This window comes from Phalangium opilio, unplaced genomic scaffold (assembly GCF_054372755.1).
Source record: "Phalangium opilio isolate 3A_F unplaced genomic scaffold, DU_Popi_V2 ptg000039l_2, whole genome shotgun sequence".
Lineage (NCBI taxonomy): Eukaryota > Metazoa > Arthropoda > Arachnida > Opiliones > Phalangiidae > Phalangium > Phalangium opilio.
The window spans coordinates 5,946,955-5,966,528 of NW_028324163.1; the positions used below are offsets into that span (position 1 = coordinate 5,946,955).

The window sequence follows — 19,574 nt, forward strand, 5'->3', positions numbered from 1 at the left end:
TACCGGAGGGCGTCTGTCTATTTTTCCCACTATTTTAAAAACCTCTATTGTGTAAGTTCGCTCGTACCCTTTTTCAAAAATCATCTTATTCCTACTTACTCGGACGTATTCGCCCACCTTTAATTTTTTCCCGTAAACTTTCTTTTCGCTAAAGTACTTTCCGTATACATTTTTAAAAACCTGAAGGACATTGGTGCCAGTAACTTCCAATGGAGTCATTTTATTGCGAATTGCAAAAAAGAAAACTTTTTGGCATAAGTAAATGACATTGAAAAATAAGTTAATTGAGGCCCAATTATGAGAATTTTGAGGCCCTTCGAAATATCAACATAGGCTTCAGCCTATCCCAGCCTACCTGTGGCGACGCCACTGAAGGGGTGATGGGAAAGTCCAGACAGATACCAGTCCAAGCAGATACCGAGTTCCGAGTGACTTTTGAGCAGAAGGCCTGCCAGCTTTACTCGCGACCCATTTTAAGAAAAACTTTTAACGAAAGCGCCCCTACTTCCAACACAAATTTCACGGTATTGCTAGACTCGGTTTCAAAGCATTTCTATCAACTTTGAACGTTGATTATTTGCCAAATAACGGACATAAAATTACGAAATACGCCTCAAGATTGAAATTAAAACATACGTGACTAATCTTGTAAAATTCAGCGAAGTAAATACTAGGCAAATATCTTTGAAATGCTCTGAAAACGAGTCCACTTTTGAAGTTTGATCATCGTAGAAAAAGCATTACGAAATCAGGGTTTGTAGCGCGGAAAATGTCCAAAGTTGGAACTAGGGGCATTGGGCTCTTTCGCTACTAGCTTTTTAAGACGGGGCTCGAGTAAGGCTGGCCATCGGTATTCCAATATGACGACGGTAAACTGGACAAAAGGATACAAGCTATGTTTGGAATGTTTAAACCAAGGAGGATAATATGGAGGGCCGACTTAGCCTTTGGGGGTGTTAAGTGATTTTTGAACCTAGATCCTGCTGACACCTGGTTCATTTACGGAAAACTATTGGTTTCGGGAGGGAGGGGGGTACGGTGATTTTTTGGAGGATTTCGCGATGGCGGACCAGGCTGCAACTCGTGATGTTTCATCAAATTGGAAAAATTTTAAATATTATGGTGGATCTGTGTGTTGCTTCGTAAATTGCCAAAACGCTCAGGGTAGGAGAAAGCCTGGAATTTCCTTTTTTGGTTTTCCAAAAGACCGAGAAAGGTTAATATTCATAATTTTTTCCACTAAGCCTTGGCTCATTGAAATGTTTTTGATAGATGTGCAAAATGGATTTAAAACTCTGGCAGGGTAGATTTGATTGAGAAAGAGGAACATGCGTCCATCAAAAAATATGAAATTTTGTAGTGAGACCTTCTCACCTAATCAGATTTTGAATCCCAAAGCGTACGTGACAAACTATCTCAATGTCAGTTATGTATAACGCGATATTTATAATCGTTTTATTTCTGAAACATAGGTCAAGACTTACACTAGTTTGGAACGCTGTTCCAAATAAATATAGAGATTTTCAAGACTCTGGTAAAATTAAGATATCAATCCTCTTTCATAACAATGAGAGTTCTCCTTGCCAATCATGACAAGTTCATTACCATGACCAGGCATGACTGCGAAGTCTTCAAACATAAATGTCCTTTAGCCACCCGGTTTTTATACATTCAGGGTCACCACATTTCCTTTACTTTTAAGAAAATCCTCCTATAATTTCCTATAAATCGATTATAAATTTCCTATTTTCCTATAATATATCAGCGTCTTAGCTGTGGTAATCGTGCACATTATTTTCATACCATAATATATTTTTATGTTTTGATTAAGTGTATGACACATATATTTTTTACTTGTATACCTACATTTTCCATTTTTATACCATACTATATTTTTTGGTTTTGATAAATGTATGGCATATATTTTTTTACTTGTATAACTACATTTTCCAAGTTTGATCCTTTTGAAAAATAGTCCTAAATGAAGAAATAAACATCAATCTAAATTTAAAACCTGTATATTATTTCACAGGCTCATTAGTGCCTATCGTATCTGTTTCTAGTCCAAGAAGTCTAGTGCCTATAGTAACTGATTCTAGTCCAAGAAGTCTAGTACCTATCGTATCTGATTCTAGGCCTAGTCCAAGAAGTCTAGTACCTATCGTATCTGATTCTAGGCCTAGTCCAAGAAGTGAAAAATTGAAATTTAGTAAGGGTAACAAAAATGATTGAGTACTAAGCGTCGGTGATATGGGGAAAATAGGATATTGGGTACTAGAGTTTTCTCCACGAGGGTCCTTATCTAGCTCAAGAAGTTTAACGCTCTTGTCATATAATGGGGGAAAAAATGGTAGAATTCTTAGTCCCTCCCTGTTCTCAAAGAGTGGAAGCCGCAGGTAAAGGAAATAGAACAAACAGTAGTTAAATAAGCTTTTAATAAAATCACACCTTAATTTCACAAGTAGATCCTGTAATCTAGATCCTGTCTAGCTCCAGTGCCATGTTGAGGGGACACACCTCTATCAGGCTCTCCTAAGAGAGGAGGACAAACTCCCAAAAACGTAGAAGTTTGATTCAATCACCATCGCTTAACGTACGAAGAAATTTTTTTGCAACACTATCGTTAAAAATACGAAGAAGTTTGTTTAAAACACTCTCACCCAATTCTTGGCCGAGCAAACCCTCTGTAAAAAAATCTCCACAAAAAATCGAACAAGAAACCAAAGTAGTCAAACAACATCACAAGAAATTGAAGATACCCAAAAAAAACTGAAATCAATGTTACAGCAACAGTACACCAAAAATTGAAGGTAAGTGAAGAACATGTTAAAAAAAGACATTTCTATGGAGCAAGTATTGGGCAAAATGAGGAAAATTCTTCCAAAACCTGCCGCTGATTTTTTCAATATGCAAGTGAATGCTGCGTTGAAAGAATCAAAAGGACAACGCTGGTCCCCACAAGAAAACAGCTTTTCCTGACTATTTATTATCATGGTCCGAAAGCATATCTCCTTAAAAAGATGTTCATTCTACCTAGCCTATCTTCATTGAAACTGTGGCTTAAAAACATTCCTTCTAAGCCTGGAATTGTCCCAGAACTATGGAACATCTTACAAGAAAAGGTTCTTTGCTTGCTGGAAAACGAAAAGTTGGGTGTATTGTTATTTGATGAAATGAGCCTCAAAGAAGGAATTTAACACAACGAAGCCAATGACCATATTGAAGGTTATGCTGATTTGGGAAATTCTGAAATGAAGTCAGGGACCCTAATCTCTAAGGTCCTTTTGGAGGAATTTCGATCCGAATCTTTTTTTCGTAGTCAATTTCTCCGAATGAAAATAAAACGTATTCTGTAAGAATCCTAATCATACGGTGATAACCTCTCCGAATCATTCGGCGGCCGAAAGAGACGGCTGAATCGAGCATTCGAAGAATTTACCGCCTCTCTTCCCTCCATCAATCTTAGATTCACGGAACTTTCGCCGGAGTTTTCTAGTATTTCTCCCCGTACCTTTTTGCTGGCACCTTGGCTGCGGTTCATATTTTTTTATTAGTACGGCTGCTTTGTTTTTTCAACTCAAGCTTCATCGTTTGCGATTTGAACATGGTAATCGCATTGCCCGTCTTAACACAGATTTAATTGTTTATTTTAATATTTTTTCTACCGGGGCTTGTAAGTTAGAGCCACCAATTTTTGACCAATTGCATCAATTATTAATAATTGCTAGATTAAATTTGGCTTTTTCGTTTAGCATCTATTTAAATTATTAAATTTTGGTAGGTGTGTAACCATTGATGGAGGGCTAATGATCTAAATTAATGAATTTATCATAATCTCACGAGATCCACACAATTGGATAATTTGCGATTAATTAACGTTGTTATTCTAGGTTCTCATTGCCTCATATTTAACCCTAGTAAAACTTGCGCTAAGTTTCATTCAAAATTCGCCGTATATTAACTGTGGTTTAGCGTGTTCTTTAATACCCATTTTAAAAGAATATTATGAAGCAATTTAAGAATAAATAATTTTTTATCAAAAATAAATAAATAAATAAATAAATAAAAAAGGAAAAAAAGCACTTGTTTCTATCTTACGAAAAGAAATCGAAAAAGAGAAAAATTTCTTTGTATTGAATGTGTTCCCAATACAAAGACCATTTCCCAAAATTTCCAATCCTTGGGAAAACCCAAAGTTTCCATCCCTTCAATTTGAAAGCGCGCCAAATAAAATTGTCCAATAAAGAAAAAGTGGGCGTTAAAAAGTACCACGGGGCTTAAGAGGAAGTGACGTCCATTTGGATTGAGAGAAAATTTTCGAAGTATCCGAATGACGATAAGGATTGGGGTTAGAGAATACGGTTTGTTCGGTCCACTCCGAATGAGCCCGATCCAAATCATAAGGATTCGGAGTGATCCGAATGATTTTAGATTTTTAGAGAATAGCCTCCCAGAGAGTAATTGCGCTCTAACGGTTTGTCCTCTTACCAGTTTTACATCTTTCTTGGTCTTTTCTAAACTCTTCTTTGTCATTTTTTTCTTTCATTTTGGAGTCCTTCTCCCACGCTTTCTTAAGCAACTCCTTCCTTCTTCTGAAAAGTTTGGGATCATTCAAAATCGAATTAAGTTCGTCAGTGCAGTTATTATTAATGAATTCGGTGATAGCTTCCATTTCATCGGATTGATCTCTGTCAAGCTCATCTTCCCTAGATTTAAGTTTAGCTTCCACTTTCGCTAATTTTCGGTTTAATATTGTTTTTGCTTTCTTAAGTCTTGTTAGGCGTAGCTTCTTACTTGAGGGGGTTCAGTTTCCAACACTGAAGTTACTAGTGATGCTTTGACGCTTGTATTTTCTTGTGGGGGTTTCCGCCAAGTATCTTTTCTTTGCTTTTGTTAAGCAGTTTGTGGCATATTTTCAGTTTACACATTGCTTTATCTTAAGGGTTGTTGGTTTCGTGACTGCGTAGTAAACATCACGTTTTTTGGATTGATATCTGACAGTTGGATTATCATATCGTACCATTGTTGAATGCGTTTCTCCATTTTCAATTAATTTTAAATTAATGCCAGAGCAAAATACATTTTGACTTGATGGTAATAGATAGTTAAGTTGCTCTTTAAATTTTTCCGTGTCTAGTTCACCTTCAGCATTCATGATATTACGCGTTTCAGCTTTTTTAAAGAGAATTGATAATAAGCAGTCTCCGATCTTTCCTATTGTTAAAGTAATTGGATCCATTTTTGCACCCAGAATTCCTATTGACTGAAGCTGTGTGACTATTAAAAATTCTTCTCCCAAGTAATCTGTCTTGGTCTAAGATAATCAAATAAATTTTCAAACACTAATAAAGATAAGTTTATATATAAATATATACTTGCATGATACTGAAGTTGCGTGTAGTAAGCTTCATCTTGTGCCAAAACTCTGTATGCATTTCTTAAAATAAGACTATTGCCTACATACACTGGTGGAGCTTTGCAATCAGCTTGTGTTGTTTTATTTTCTGTTTGCAGTTTCTTTTCCACTGGGATAATAATTGCAGTATGATTCTCTTTTAAACAACATTGGGTTCCCGATGATTTAAATTTTTTACTAACTGACACCGATGCCTGTGACGATTCTTTAGAAACGGTTAATAGGCAACACTGCACTGACGTTGTTTTCTTATTTTCAGTAGATAGTTCACTTGATTTGGGTTTTACAGAAACAAACGAATTTATAACTGGAATATTTTCCATACTAAGTGTCCAATCATATTGTGTCGCCCTATCCATGGTCTTTTTACTCTCATTTTTATTCACCGCTAACGAGATATCTGGGGTATCTAGCCGTTTTTTCCGCAATATTGATAACAAAGCCATAATTAGATATAAATAAATATCCCTAAATTAATCTAAAATTAGTCCTTTAAGTTCGTTAACGAAGAACTTATCTCTGACACGCGCTTAACCTAGCATAACATTTCTATAAGCAGACGATATATATTAAGTTCTCAAATCTCAATATATTAATTTCAAAGCCCTAGGAGAGGGCGCCGTCTACTAACACTTTCACCCGCCTCCCCTCCTCTCGACTATTCGGAAGAAAATCCTGGATACATTAGTCCAGTGTGGCTGAGTAACTTATAGGAAGCTAGTATATGATTCACTCATGGTTGTATCTTATACTGGTCCAAGCTGTTTTCAGTATAGTCATGTACTCCAGCATTGAAATATAAATACTCGCCGGATACATTATCCCAGGCCTGGGGTAAAAATGCTTCGGCAAGCCCCACATGCCAATTACCAACTAATTTTATCCCAGGCCTGGGGTAAAAATGCTTCGCCAAGCCCCACATGCCAATTACCAACTAAGTTTAAAGGAGCTGGTAACTGAACTTTTTAAAATGAGATTGAGTGCTATCCGGAAAGACATTCATAGAAGCCGAACTTACGAGTGTAACATAAAATGAATCGTTCGACATGGTTAACTAGATTAAAATGAACATTTCTTTATTTGCCAATAGACATATATCAGTAGACCACCTTTTGAAGTTCGCATTCGTAAAAGGCACCTCTTATTTCTTCGTCGTTGTAATCTTTAACTACGCAACAAACTGGATTTCTGTAAAAAACTTTTGATACGGTAAATATTTCCCTCGTCCAATAGCCTTTATAACCCTTTTCGAAAAGAGGTTTACTCTTTGACAGTCTGACAAAATCACCAATCTTTAACTTTGGGGGTTTAGCAGGTTTTTGATTGCCATACAAACGCTGCCATACTAAATTTTCATTTTCGATATTAACATCTTTTGGAGCGAAACCAATACTTAAATGCGTACTAGAGTTATAGGCCTTCATGATTTTTGGCAAACTACCAATATAATTATATTTTTTGGTTCTTGTAAATAGTTTGAATATTTTATCCTTTAACGTTCTGTTAAATCTTTCAATAACACCGCACTTTATCCTTCCAACACTTGTATAGAGTTGAATACCCTCTTTCTTCAAATATTCTTTAAACAATTTTGATAGAAATTCACTGCCTTGGTCAACATTAATACGCAAAGGCTTTCTCTCTTTGATCGCTTTCTGAATGCACTTAAAACTTCTCTACTAGTTTTATTCTTTAAAGGAAAACTCCAGGCATATTTTGAGAATACGTCTGTTATAGCCAAAATGTATTGAAACCCTTTGTTATGCTTTTTGATACGTCGTAGATCAATTAGATCGCATTGAAATACTTCATCAGCTGTTGTAGAATAAGTTTGATTTCGAGGGAAGTTTATTCTCCTTGGTTTATGAATAGTGTATGTAGGTTGAGACTGAAGCCAAGTCTCAATTTTTTTCTTTGAAATACTTTTTACTCCTTTGTTTCAGTTTATTTGCGCTTCCGTAACTAATTTTTTTATAGATGCTAAGCCTAAACGTGTCTGAGCTTTTCCTAGACGTCCTTAAGATTTAAATTGAAGTTCCCCATGTAAAAAAACCTCGATGCCTTATATTAGTTTTGTCTTTGAAATTTGAGTAACAAATGGTATATAGGGAATTGTAGAACATGGGTTTGATTTATTGGTCTTCCGGTACTAATTTCTGTATTAGTATACTTACGACCTTTTATTAACTTATGCAAAAAACGCGATACAGTATTGATTGACGTATAAAAAACGGGTACACTGTTCAAAACCTGTTCAATATCTCGATTTACATATTAGAACTGAAAAATAGCTTTTAGGTTTTTATCGATTCACATGGGTATACGGACTAAACACTTCCAAGACAAAGAACCCCAGGCATAATCTCCCATTACTGAAATTGCACAAAATCCCCCATCCCCAAACAAAATCACTGGTTGTTAACCATATCCGAGAAAAATGAAAAATCCCACACTCTCGGGACAATATCCCCCGATAATTATCCCAATCAGAGAAAAAAATACAACATCAATATAATCCGAAACACTTATCTATCTAAATATTAAGACGTTTAAAACCGCTACCTACAACCCTCCATGTCTGAAGACTGAGTCCAAATCATAAGTTCTCATTTCTCATGTGTCAGTGTGTAATTTAAAATTCTCGGGTTGGAACATCTTGTTTTTCTGACCGTAATATTTAATATAGATAAAATTAATAATCGTTAGGCTTATGTGCTATTGTTTTGAACGTCACGGTTTTTGTCATAACTTTTGATTTTCTGAACCGATTTTCAATTGGAAAACAGTTTTGAATTCTACGTGACAAGACGCTTGCAATGATGGCATTGTTGATCCATTTGAAGCATTATTTCGTAACGTCATTATCGGGGAGCATTACTATTTGCGCTATGGCTAACTCCCTATTAGTGCCACGGTGTCATTTTTAATTTTAAAAGTGTTTTGAGAAGTAAACCTATTTAGAAAGTCCTATTTTGTTACTCTAGCTCAAATACGAACAAAGTGGCAGCCAAATTAAAATGTCCAGAAACTTTTGTCCGGTACTGTACCAATAATGACTTGCAAAGTGCGAAAAAGCACTTAAGTATGAAAGTACTGTATCCGTAAATTTTAAATGTAGGAAAGGGGGCCTAATTTCACGGCTCACAAAGAATTTACATTAAAACTAGAAAAACTAAGAAGTTCCCAGGTTACCCGTTTAAAGGACTTGTTGTCCATGACTAGCAATATTTACCAGGTAGTCCATCGTAGCAAGAATAACGCAGTCGTAATAGAAATAATACCTGGAATCTTTATTTAACAAAAAACGCGTCCGAACTTGAGCGCAAACTAGTACGTGAGAGACTACTCTTTTTCCCTCCGTTCGCGCCCTTTTTATGGCGGTTATAAAAAAACAATATTCTGCGATGGCGCTGGAGGCGCCACCCGGGAAATTTTTAAACAAGAATATTTTTTTAGACGCTTAAGGCGGCAAAAAGATTAACCAAGGAGCAGACGACATAGGAGGGGTGGCTTCTTCGTTACAGTACAAATAATCACTTACACAATAACACCTAATCTTAAAGGAACTAGTATTCACTCACAAAGTACGGAGAAAAACCTCTCCTAAAAGGTATTGATGTGTACTTTCAAGATGCTACAAAGACAGTTTCCATACAGGTATCAAAAACTACTTAAAAGGTGCAATGAAGCACCTTGTTTTTAAAGTACTAATAATCACTTCGGAGGAGCAAAATAGCACCTCTTCCATAAGGTGTCTAAAAGCTTTTTGAAGGTGCAGAATATCCCCTTTTTATTGGGTATTTAAAAACACTTTGACTTCAAGTTCTTTTTAAGCACCAAAAGAGGTGTTGCTGGTGATGGAATGAGAAACACCTTAAAAGGTGTCAATTCGTACTGTTTTTTACCTCTCCGAGTGACGATGACGTCACGGAGAGGTATTACACTGGACGTGTGTGTGTCTGTCTGTGTGTGTGTCTGTCTGTGTGTGTGTCTGTCTGTCTGACCCCACGTGACCGCGTTCGCAGTTTACAAATAGGAGCAAACAATTACCCAATTTCCGGAACGCGTTCGCGGTTCACGGAAATTTGGCCATTCATCTGCCAACACCGGTCTTTACTAACTGGTTTCTAAGGACCACAATCTGCTAGTCTTTGTCCATTCCACATGGACACTAACCTGTACTTTCTGGCTCGTAAGCACCACCATCTTCTGTTCTTCGTCAATCCGACATTGACAACAGCTTCTATGCACCACCATCTTCAGGTCTTTGTCCATTCCGGCTTCTTTTCCTTCGTCATCGTTTGGTTTCAAGATATACGCGGCGATCGGCTAGGGTTACGAGAAACGTCTAGCCTCCCAATGGCAGGGCTTCCACCATCGGTTCACGCGAATGCGTTTTTATCTATTATTATAATGGAAACGAATCGTATATATACCCCAAAATTTGAAGAAAGCGGGCAAGAGGGGTACCCTTCACTTTAAACGTCAATATTAGCAAAGTTTCGAAAGATAATAGGAACAACTTTATTTTAAACGATTTAACTATTTTCAAAGTTATATACTGGCGACTAAAATAATTAATATCATTTATATTTAATTAATTATTTAAGATAAACTTATTTCTATGTAATGACACAAGTGAGAGTTTATATAGAACGAGTAATGAAAATTGCATCCGAATCGAAACACTACACGCGAGTAGGATATATAAAGCGAGTAGGATGATAAGATATCTTCCAAAAGGATAACATTTCCTTTTTGCAGAATATTAAATGGAAATATTTTTCGGCATTACGATTCTTTAAGTAGTTGTGTAGCTATAAAGCTCTGTTTCATCTTAAAATTCCAAGAACATCTTTTGATATTAACATTTCAAATTTGGTGTTTACTTTTTAATTCAGCTTTACTACATTTATATATATTGTAAACGTAATTTTAATATCTTTAGATAATATGGATGTTAATTCTTCATCTATCCACAAGTGTTGAAAGGATTGGGTCTGTGAAATAAGAGACCCTAGATTTAAACTAAAATTGACCTTGTTTCGCCTCCTCTTATAGGAGGTGTTAACGGTTTAGAGTGAACCGAAAGTTAAATACACCTTTCAGTGATACATTTTAGGTCCTCATTAGAAGTATTGAGGATACAAAGGAAATTGTTAAACGCTAAAGCCTGTGCTAAAGACCTTGGCAATATTTCGCCAATTTGAACTATGTATTTCCGGTTTTTCTCATTGGCTGGTGGACCTGTGTTTAGAAAGTAAATTCGTCTCGGCTCGGAGAGGTTTATTTAGGTTTCCAAACTTGTTTCATTTCTTCTCCTCGCTGCAGATCTAATCAAGTCTTTTATTTCTTTGAAAAATAAGCCTACATTTTTCCAGATCATCTTCTTCAATACCATTAGGTTTCCAAACTTGTTTCATTTCTTCTCCTCGCTGCAGATCTAATCAAGTCTTTTATTTCTTTGAAAAATAAGCCTACATTTTTCCAGATCATCTTCTTCAATACCATGATCAATAACGGCAAGTATATCTTTCACTGCGTCATGAAATTGCACTTTTAATGACTCTTCATTTCTCACTCTAGCTGTTGTTTCTTCTATAACGAACCATTATATTTTAGATATAATCTAAATATAAAATAATATTAATAAATCAACCTACTCATTGATTTTCCCGGAACAGTGAAAAACCTAAATTTCCTATACTCATGAACTATAATTTTGCAAACTTTGTTGACATATGTAATTCATTTTACATATGCAACAAATAAACTCCCATTGTTTATAGCTTCCAATGCTGGTGGTATTTTTTTCAGCAATAATTTTCTGTTGCTGAGGGAAATACTAATTTTATGGAAGGTATGGGCTTGATCGCTTTGTTCAGCAGTTAAAGGTTTCTTCCCTCTCTTAAGTCTTTTCACATCTTGCATCCCGTCCTTGTTAACTGACCACATTTCACCCATAGCACCACCAATCAATAGATTCTTTGTATAAAGCCTGTCTGACCGTAAATGTCTGGTTTTAAATCTTTTTGCCTGATCAAACTTTCTAGGATTATTAATGGCGGTAGCTTTTTCTAAATTAGTTTCTCTATTAATACTAGCTTTTGCGTCTAAAACTTTCCAGGAAAACCTGTGCACTAATTTTGTCAGTTCCTACATATCTTGAAGTAATTCCATTAAACTTCTATTTGTTTTCATGAACTCAACTGCAGCTTTTATCATTCAAAATTTATCAGTAACAAAAATGTCATCGTTTTCATAATTATTCAAAAATTTCAGTAAGTCCAAGGAACTATCATCACACATGTTGCTTATCATACTAATTTATCATAGCTTTGTAATCGCGAAAGTGAAATGTAAAGAAACTTGAAGGAAGAAGAAAAAACGCTTTGACTGGGCCTTTGCAACCTGTTGAGAAATAATTTAAAATTTATATATTCATGTGTTAATTTCTTTAAATATTCATGTAAGATTTTTTGACTATTCATAAGTGTTTTCAACTTGGGCCTTAAGCCTACAGAAAAATCTTGTTTGCGCTTTTACTTTCGTACGGGCTTTACCCCTTTTGTGTAAGCGAAGAAGCGAGGACGCTGGCTACGTCACCAAAAACCCAGCGCTCCTCTCGTTTTCGTACCACTGGTGGCCAGAGTGGAAATATTTGAGATTTTTTGTATAAAAGGGCCAAAAACCCTTTATTAGTTGCTCTTTCTCCTTTTTGCGACCTGGAATGCGGACCACGGAACTTTCTCTCCTTACCGTGACTATGCCCCACGTGGGCCCCTTTAGAGAAAGTTCCCCAGTTAGAGCCACGCCACTCTGGACCATCTTTGAGTAGATAAGTTTTGTTTTGTTTTCTTTTGTTTTATTTTATGACTTAGTTGCAATTAAAGTTAAATCAGTTTTCCCATTTTTCATATTTAATTTAGTCAGTTTAGTTTTTATTTAAGACCTTCTTCACACGTAGATTCAAAATCGAACCTAGAATACCTATTTTTCAGTCGGTAGGCATTCTTTTATAGCTCTCCCAAATCAGCCGAGAATTAATTCACTTTAGTTCTCCCATCTTTGAACATTCCGGCACATTTTATGGTGCCGAAACCCGGTAGTATCGCAGGCCGATTCGACGGCGTCCGAAAGATTCGAGGAGCCGACCGGCGGGGAGATAGCCCGTGGACGAATCGAACGCGAGCCGACCTTTAATGGTGGAGAGAGACAAGGCGAAAGGCCAGCTAGGTGGGCCCCATCAGTCAGGCTACCAAAATTAGAAATTAAACGATTTTCCGGGGACATTATGGAATGGCAGAATTTTTGGAGCGTGTATGAGACAACGATCCACCTTAACCCACAATTAGATAACATTGAGAAGTTCAGTTATCTCAAATCGTACTTAGAAGGCGAAGCTGCCCTATCTATTAAAGGACTAACAAATACGGTACCAAATTACGAGACAGCCATTAGGAATTTGAAAAACCGTTACGGGCAGGAAGACGTAATCATCGATAACCACATGTACAATTTAATAAATTTAACACCAGTTAGGAAGGCACATGATGTAAGCGCCCTTAGAAAACTACACGACACTTGTGAAATCGAAATACGTAGTTTAGAGTCAGTTGGAATCGCGCTAGATACCTTCGGTGCCCTTTTATGCCCAGTTTTGATAAAGCTAGTCCCAAAAGAAACGGCATTGATGTTTACGAGAATGATAGGACCTCAAAACAAGTGGACGGCACGTGACTTTTTAAATTTCCTCAGCCGAGAAATAGCCAGTATGGAAAGAGCTTTCACGTCCCAAACAACCACGATGGCAAACGAACGAGCCGCCCCAGATAGGTTTAGCTCAAGATCGGGGTTCGCGAGAGAACCGAAGCACCCCTCAACCGCGGCAGCCCTAAACACGGTCGTTTCGGATAGAATATGCATCTTTTGCGAAAAATCCTCCCATAGCACGAATGAATGCAAACATTTTACCCCCGAGGAAAGAAGAGACATTATTCAAAGAAAAAGAAGATGCTTCATTTGTTTACGCGAGCATCACCGGGCTAAGTTCTGTAGAGCCAGAATAAAGAACTGTAAAAAGTGTAACAAAAGACACCACCACACGTTGTGTTTTGAAGGCCAAGAAAATAGCGGTAGCTTAGCGAGAGAGAGGGCGCGCGAAGAAACAAGTCGAGAGAATCCCCCACCCCCACCTGTAGAAAATACGGCAGCATTGTCAACAATAACGCACGAAAACCAGAGAGGGGAAATATTCTTGAAAACCGCTCAAGCTTTAGTGAAAGGAGGGGGGAGTAACCGTTACCGTTGCCTCTTAGACGGGGCGAGCCATCGCACCTTTATCAACGCTGAACTCTCGAGAAAATTACAGCTGCCAGTAGTAGGCGAAGAAACCCTCGAAATATTCCCCTTTGAGAGCGAGACTCCCATTTATTCGACTAGAAGAAAGATTCAAGTAGATATGATCAGCATTCACGACCCGAAGGTCACCGTTAGAGTCATCGCATTAGAAACCCCCGAGGTCAATGGCGCCGTATTCGCAGTTCCTAGCCAGATAATAGCGAAAGAAATGAATAGGAGAGGTTTACTCATGGCAGATGACCCCAAAGTTAATGAAGAAATTAGATACAGGTCTTTAATTGGCATCATGATTGGGGCAGACTACTTTTGGGAAGTCGTAACAGGCAGAACAGAAATGCTAGGAAAATCTTTAGCCGCTATGGAAACTCGACTGGGTTGGGTGGTACACGGAAGAACCGCTACACGAGGTCCCGCCACTGTTAGCGTTAACTCAGTAGCAGTAATGTTAGCCACAGTTCCGGAATTAGACCCAGTATCAGAGCAATTACAAAGTTTTTGGGATATTGAAACCCTAGGGATTAATGACTCGAGAAAAGAGTCCCTTTCTGAGAATGAAGTACTAGAGCAATTAGAATCCATGATAGAATTCCATGACGGGCGATATAAGGTAGGGTTCCCATGGAACGAGAAAAAATCTGAATTAGGGGACAACCTAGCTAACGCCAAGACTAGAACAATGAGACTGCTATCTAAGTTAGAACAAGAACCACTTCTGTTAAACGAATATAACAAAGTTATTAAAGACCAACTGCAAGAAGGCGTCATAGAGCTCGTGCCAGAGAACGAAGTTAGAGACACATGAAAGGCTTATTTTTACCTCCCCCACCGTCACATTCTACGAGAATCAAGTTCGACCCCCCTTAGAGTAGTACACGATGCGTCGTCGCACCCAGCTGGGCGACCATCCCTTAACGATTGCATGGAGTCAGGGCCGAATTTGAACGCGGAAATTATAGACATTCTCCTTCGCTTCAGAGAAAAAGAGATCGCGTTTACAGCCGATATACAAAAGGCTTTTCTGCAAATCGCGCTAAAAGAAGAAGATCAAGACTGCGTTCGGTTCTTATGGATAAATGTTAACGAAGTAGAAACGCCATTCAAACTCCGTACCTACCGGATTAAACGAGTCCCTTTCGGGGTAACCGCGAGCCCCTGCCTATTGGCGTTCACCGTAAGACACCACGTCAAAAAATATGAAGAAGCCAAGCCAGAAGTCAAGCGATTGATAGACCAACAGCTGTATGTTGACGATCTATTGGGAGGCGAAGATGACGTAGAGAAAGCACTCGAGTTATCGAAAAGCACAGCGGATGTCCTGCTAGAGGGAGGGATGCACCTCCGAAAATGGAACACTAATTCTGTTGAATTAAGGGAATTATGGCAGCAGAATGGCTTACAGCAGCAAAACTTGGAGAACGACACCCCTCTGAAGATTTTGGGGATGTCTTGGGACGCTGGTAAAGACCTCCTTAATTATGATTCACAGCCACTTTTGCAGTATTTTAGCAGTCCCACAATGACCAAGAGGGGACTCATCCAGGCCGTAGCGAGGATCTATGACCCCTTGGGTCTACTCGCCCCTTACACAATACGAGGCAAGATGATGTTCCAAGTACTGTGGGAACGAGGATTAACATGGGACGACGAGCTTCCTCAAGACCTGGCCTCCCAATTTGACAGTTGGTGTGAAGAATTGACGGACATAAAAGAATTGAAGATTCCGCGTTTCTACTACAGAGAAGCCAGCACCAAGGAGATCATCTCAAGACAACTGCACATTTTCGTAGATGCTAGCGAGAAAGCGTACGCCGCTACCGTTTACCTACGTTACGAAGATTCCGCGGGGAAAGTTACCACGTGCCTCGTCACCTCTAAAACCCGAGTCGCACCCATTAAGAAGTTAACCATCCCTCGCCTGGAACTCATGGCCGCCGTCATTGGTGCACGTTTAGTCACCCACGTAAGCAAAACACTTACTAATAAGCCCACTAGCATACATCTTTGGTCCGACTCGACCATCACGTTGCAATGGATCAAGGGATCCGCCTCTAGATGGAAGCCGTTTGTCAGCAACCGCGTCCGAGAAATTCAAGAGCTGACAGACCCGCAATTATGGAAGCATTGCAGGGGAGACACCAATCCGGCGGACCTCCCTTCCAGAGGTATCAAGATGAGGGAGCTGGTAGAAAGCAAGCTATGGTGGTTTGGACCCCCATGGCTCCGTCAAGAGTATCAAAATCAGGCCGAGCCCCTAGACTTAAGAGAAACCCCAAGCGAGGCCCTGGAGGAAGAGAGGAGAAGCGTCTCGAAAGATGCCATTGCCATACTAGTAGCTAGTGAGGGAACAGAAGATACACTCTTGGACCTTAACCGATTCAGCAATCACTCAAGGTTGAATCGTACAGTTGCATGGGTTCACCGTTTCATCCATAACTGCAGAAACCCTCAGAACCGTAAGAAAGGCGAACTGTCAGCAACACAAGCAGAGCACACCCTCATCAAGAACGCCCAAGGGAATAGTTTTCCCGAAGAAGTGGCTTCCCTTAAAAAGGGTGACAGAATATCAGTTATTTCGAAAATCTACACGTTAAGCCCCTTTTTAGATCCGTACGGATTACTTCGCATAGGCGGACGATTAGACCAAACCAAATTCTCATACGAGGAGAAGCATCCCTGGCTTCTGTCATCGAAACATCAACTGTCAGAACTCATCGTTCGAGGAGCCCACAACCGAATCATGCACGGAGGCGCAAACGAAACAATAGTAGAGGTACGAGAACGTTTTTGGATACCGAAGGCCCGTCAGTTGGTAAAGAAAACTATTAACAATTGTTACAAGTGCAAGAGATTTCGCGCCAAACCCTCGGTAGCAACCATGGCTTCTCTTCCGGCAGACCGTGTCACGAGAACACCGCCCTTCGAAACGTGCGGATTAGATTACGCGGGTCCGCTATATACCAAGTCGGGAGCGAAAAGTTATATAGCCCTTTTTACGTGCGCGGTAACCCGCGCAGTTCATCTAGAGTTAGTTTCAGATTTAACTACCGAGAACTTTTTATTAGCATTTAGACGTTTTATTTCGCGTCGCGGAATCGTGCGCCACGTGTTTTCTGACAACGCGAAAACATTCAAGCGCGCCAATGAAGATTTAAAAATTCTCGCGAAGACGGTCAGAAGTCCAGAAGTACAAAATTTCGCGGCGGCGCATAGGATAAAATGGACTTTCATAACGGAGCGAGCCCCCTGGGTAGGAGGCTTTTGGGAACGTATGGTTAAATCGACGAAAAACGCGCTACGCAAAGTGCTCGGTACATCGCGTCTGACATACGAGGAAATAGAAACCGTTTTAACCGAAGCGGAAGCCATAGTCAATTCGCGACCGCTGTCATTTGTCTATAATGAAGCCGATGAGCCCGCGCCGCTTACGCCAGCGCACTTTCTAGTTGGAGGAAGGTTGACGTCTTTGCCTTCGCAATCGTTTCCAACTAGCGTAATCCAACCATCTACGAGAAAAGATCTGACGAAACGCCTTAAGTACCGCCAGACCTTATTGGATCAATTTTGGAGACGATGGAAGGCCGATTACCTTTTGGACCTTCGGTCAGCGCACCACCAAACCAAGGACAGACCAACGAGAACCCTAAAAGATGGAGATGTTGTTCTCATAGAGGAACCTCGCACGCCCAGGCTTCTATGGAAGCTAGCAAGAGTAAAGGAAGCCCAGATGGGTCGGGACGGCCAAGTAAGATCCTGTCTACTTAAATTACCAGATGGAACAGAGATGCGCAGACCGATCAAGCTTCTATATTTTCTTGAACTCGACGAACATTAATAATTAAGTACTCTAATGAACATTTTAATTTTGAACTAAACTAGTTCAAGGCGGGGAGTTTGTGTTGAGAAATAATTTAAAATTTATATATTCATGTGTTAATTTCTTTAAATATTCATGTAAGATTTTTTGACTATTCATAAGTGTTTTCAACTTGGGCCTTAAGCCTACAGAAAAATCTTGTTTGCGCTTTTACTTTCGTACGGGCTTTACCCCTTTTGTGTAAGCGAAGAAGCGAGGACGCTGGCTACGTCACCAAAAACCCAGCGCTCCTCTCGTTTTCGTACCACTGGTGGCCAGAGTGGAAATATTTGAGATTTTTTGTATAAAAGGGCCAAAAACCCTTTATTAGTTGCTCTTTCTCCTTTTTGCGACCTGGAATGCGGACCACGGAACTTTCTCTCCTTACCGTGACTATGCCCCACGTGGGCCCCTTTAGAGAAAGTTCCCCAGTTAGAGCCACGCCACTCTGGACCATCTTTGAGTAGATAAGTTTTGTTTTGTTTTCTTTTGTTTTATTTTATGACTTAGTTGCAATTAAAGTTAAATCAGTTTTCCCATTTTTCATATTTAATTTAGTCAGTTTAGTTTTTATTTAAGACCTTCTTCACACGTAGATTCAAAATCGAACCTAGAATACCTATTTTTCAGTCGGTAGGCATTCTTTTATAGCTCTCCCAAATCAGCCGAGAATTAATTCACTTTAGTTCTCCCATCTTTGAACATTCCGGCACACAACCTTAAGCAGCCGATGAAACTTCTTCCACTTTTGGTAACAAACCCACTCATGTACCTTGTGTATAACTACTCCTACCACAGATGGGGGTCAGTACACGGAGGGGTTTATTATTTTTCATGTTGAGTGCTTACGACCAAGTGCTAAACTTTATGGTTGGTCTATATTTTTGACAATATCAAATTTACTGTTCTTCAGTAGGTTTTCCCCTCTTCTAACATGGCTTCTTTCCATACTCTTCCTTTTGGAGATGTTAGAGATTCTTTTTTTATTTGTGGATCTAACTCCGTAAAAGTTTCGTTTTCCATTGTGTTGTTAGCAACCATCTCATAGTCTTCCGGATCTGGTAGTGGTTTCTGATTGTACTTCATTTTCATTCCTTTCACCAAGTGTTTCTTCTTCACTGCTTTCATCATCAACACTGTCTTCATTTCTTTCAACCACATTCTCGTCTTAAATGTTATCTACATCATTGGTTTCTGATTCTGCGACTTCTTAAGATACGCCTGGTTATACAGTCTGTCTATTCGGTACAATCCTCATCACTCGCCAAATGTTGTCGTCTAATGGTGCTAGCTTCTTTTCTAATTCAGCTCGCTTGTTTTTCATTTGGAGTAAGTTTTCTTCAAATTGGATATCTCTACTTATAAACAAGTTTCCGTTTCGGTATCAGTCCCCCTTCCCCGTGGTTTTATCGTAAAATGTCACGTCGTATACCCATGCCTCAATCTTTTTTACAATTTTGTACCTTCTTTTATTAGCGTATCAGATCTCATTGACTACCCATGCGCCCTTAAGTTTTCTTTCGGACAGTTCATGGGTACATTCTCCTTGGTTTTTAGTTTTACAACACATAAAACATAGCGTGAAAACGAATTTAAAAATGGCCATTAACGGCAAAACAGAGAGGGGGAAACCACTAAGAAAATTTTGTACACCTGATTTCAGATTTCAAATGACTTCAATTGAACTTTCAAAGACTTCACTAACTGTATTTGATTTCAGATAACTTCAATACAATTTATAAAGACTTCAAGTGACTTCAATACAATTTATAAAGACTTCAAGTGACTTCAATACAATTTATAAAGACTTCAAGTGACTTCAATATAATTTATAGACTTCAAGTGACTTCATTACATTTTATAGACTTCAAGTGACTTCAATAGAATTTGTAAAGACTTCTAGTGACTTCAACATAATTTAAAGACTTCAAGTGACTTCAATAG

General features: G+C 38.8%; 2 protein-coding genes across 2 annotated transcripts; both read left to right on the top strand.

The window, feature by feature from the left end:
- Window positions 1-12,710: 12,710 nt before the first annotated feature.
- LOC149680930 (uncharacterized) lies at window positions 12,711-14,579 on the top strand. The gene has a single exon (XM_089834637.1). It carries the CDS (start codon window positions 12,711-12,713, stop codon window positions 14,577-14,579), a length of 1,869 nt encoding a protein of 622 aa, XP_089690763.1.
- A 117-nt stretch (window positions 14,580-14,696) lies between these two features.
- LOC149680931 (uncharacterized) lies at window positions 14,697-17,609 on the top strand. Its single transcript, XM_089834638.1, has one exon. It carries the CDS (start codon window positions 14,697-14,699, stop codon window positions 17,607-17,609), a length of 2,913 nt encoding a protein of 970 aa, XP_089690764.1.
- The last annotated feature ends 1,965 nt before the right edge of the window (window positions 17,610-19,574 follow it).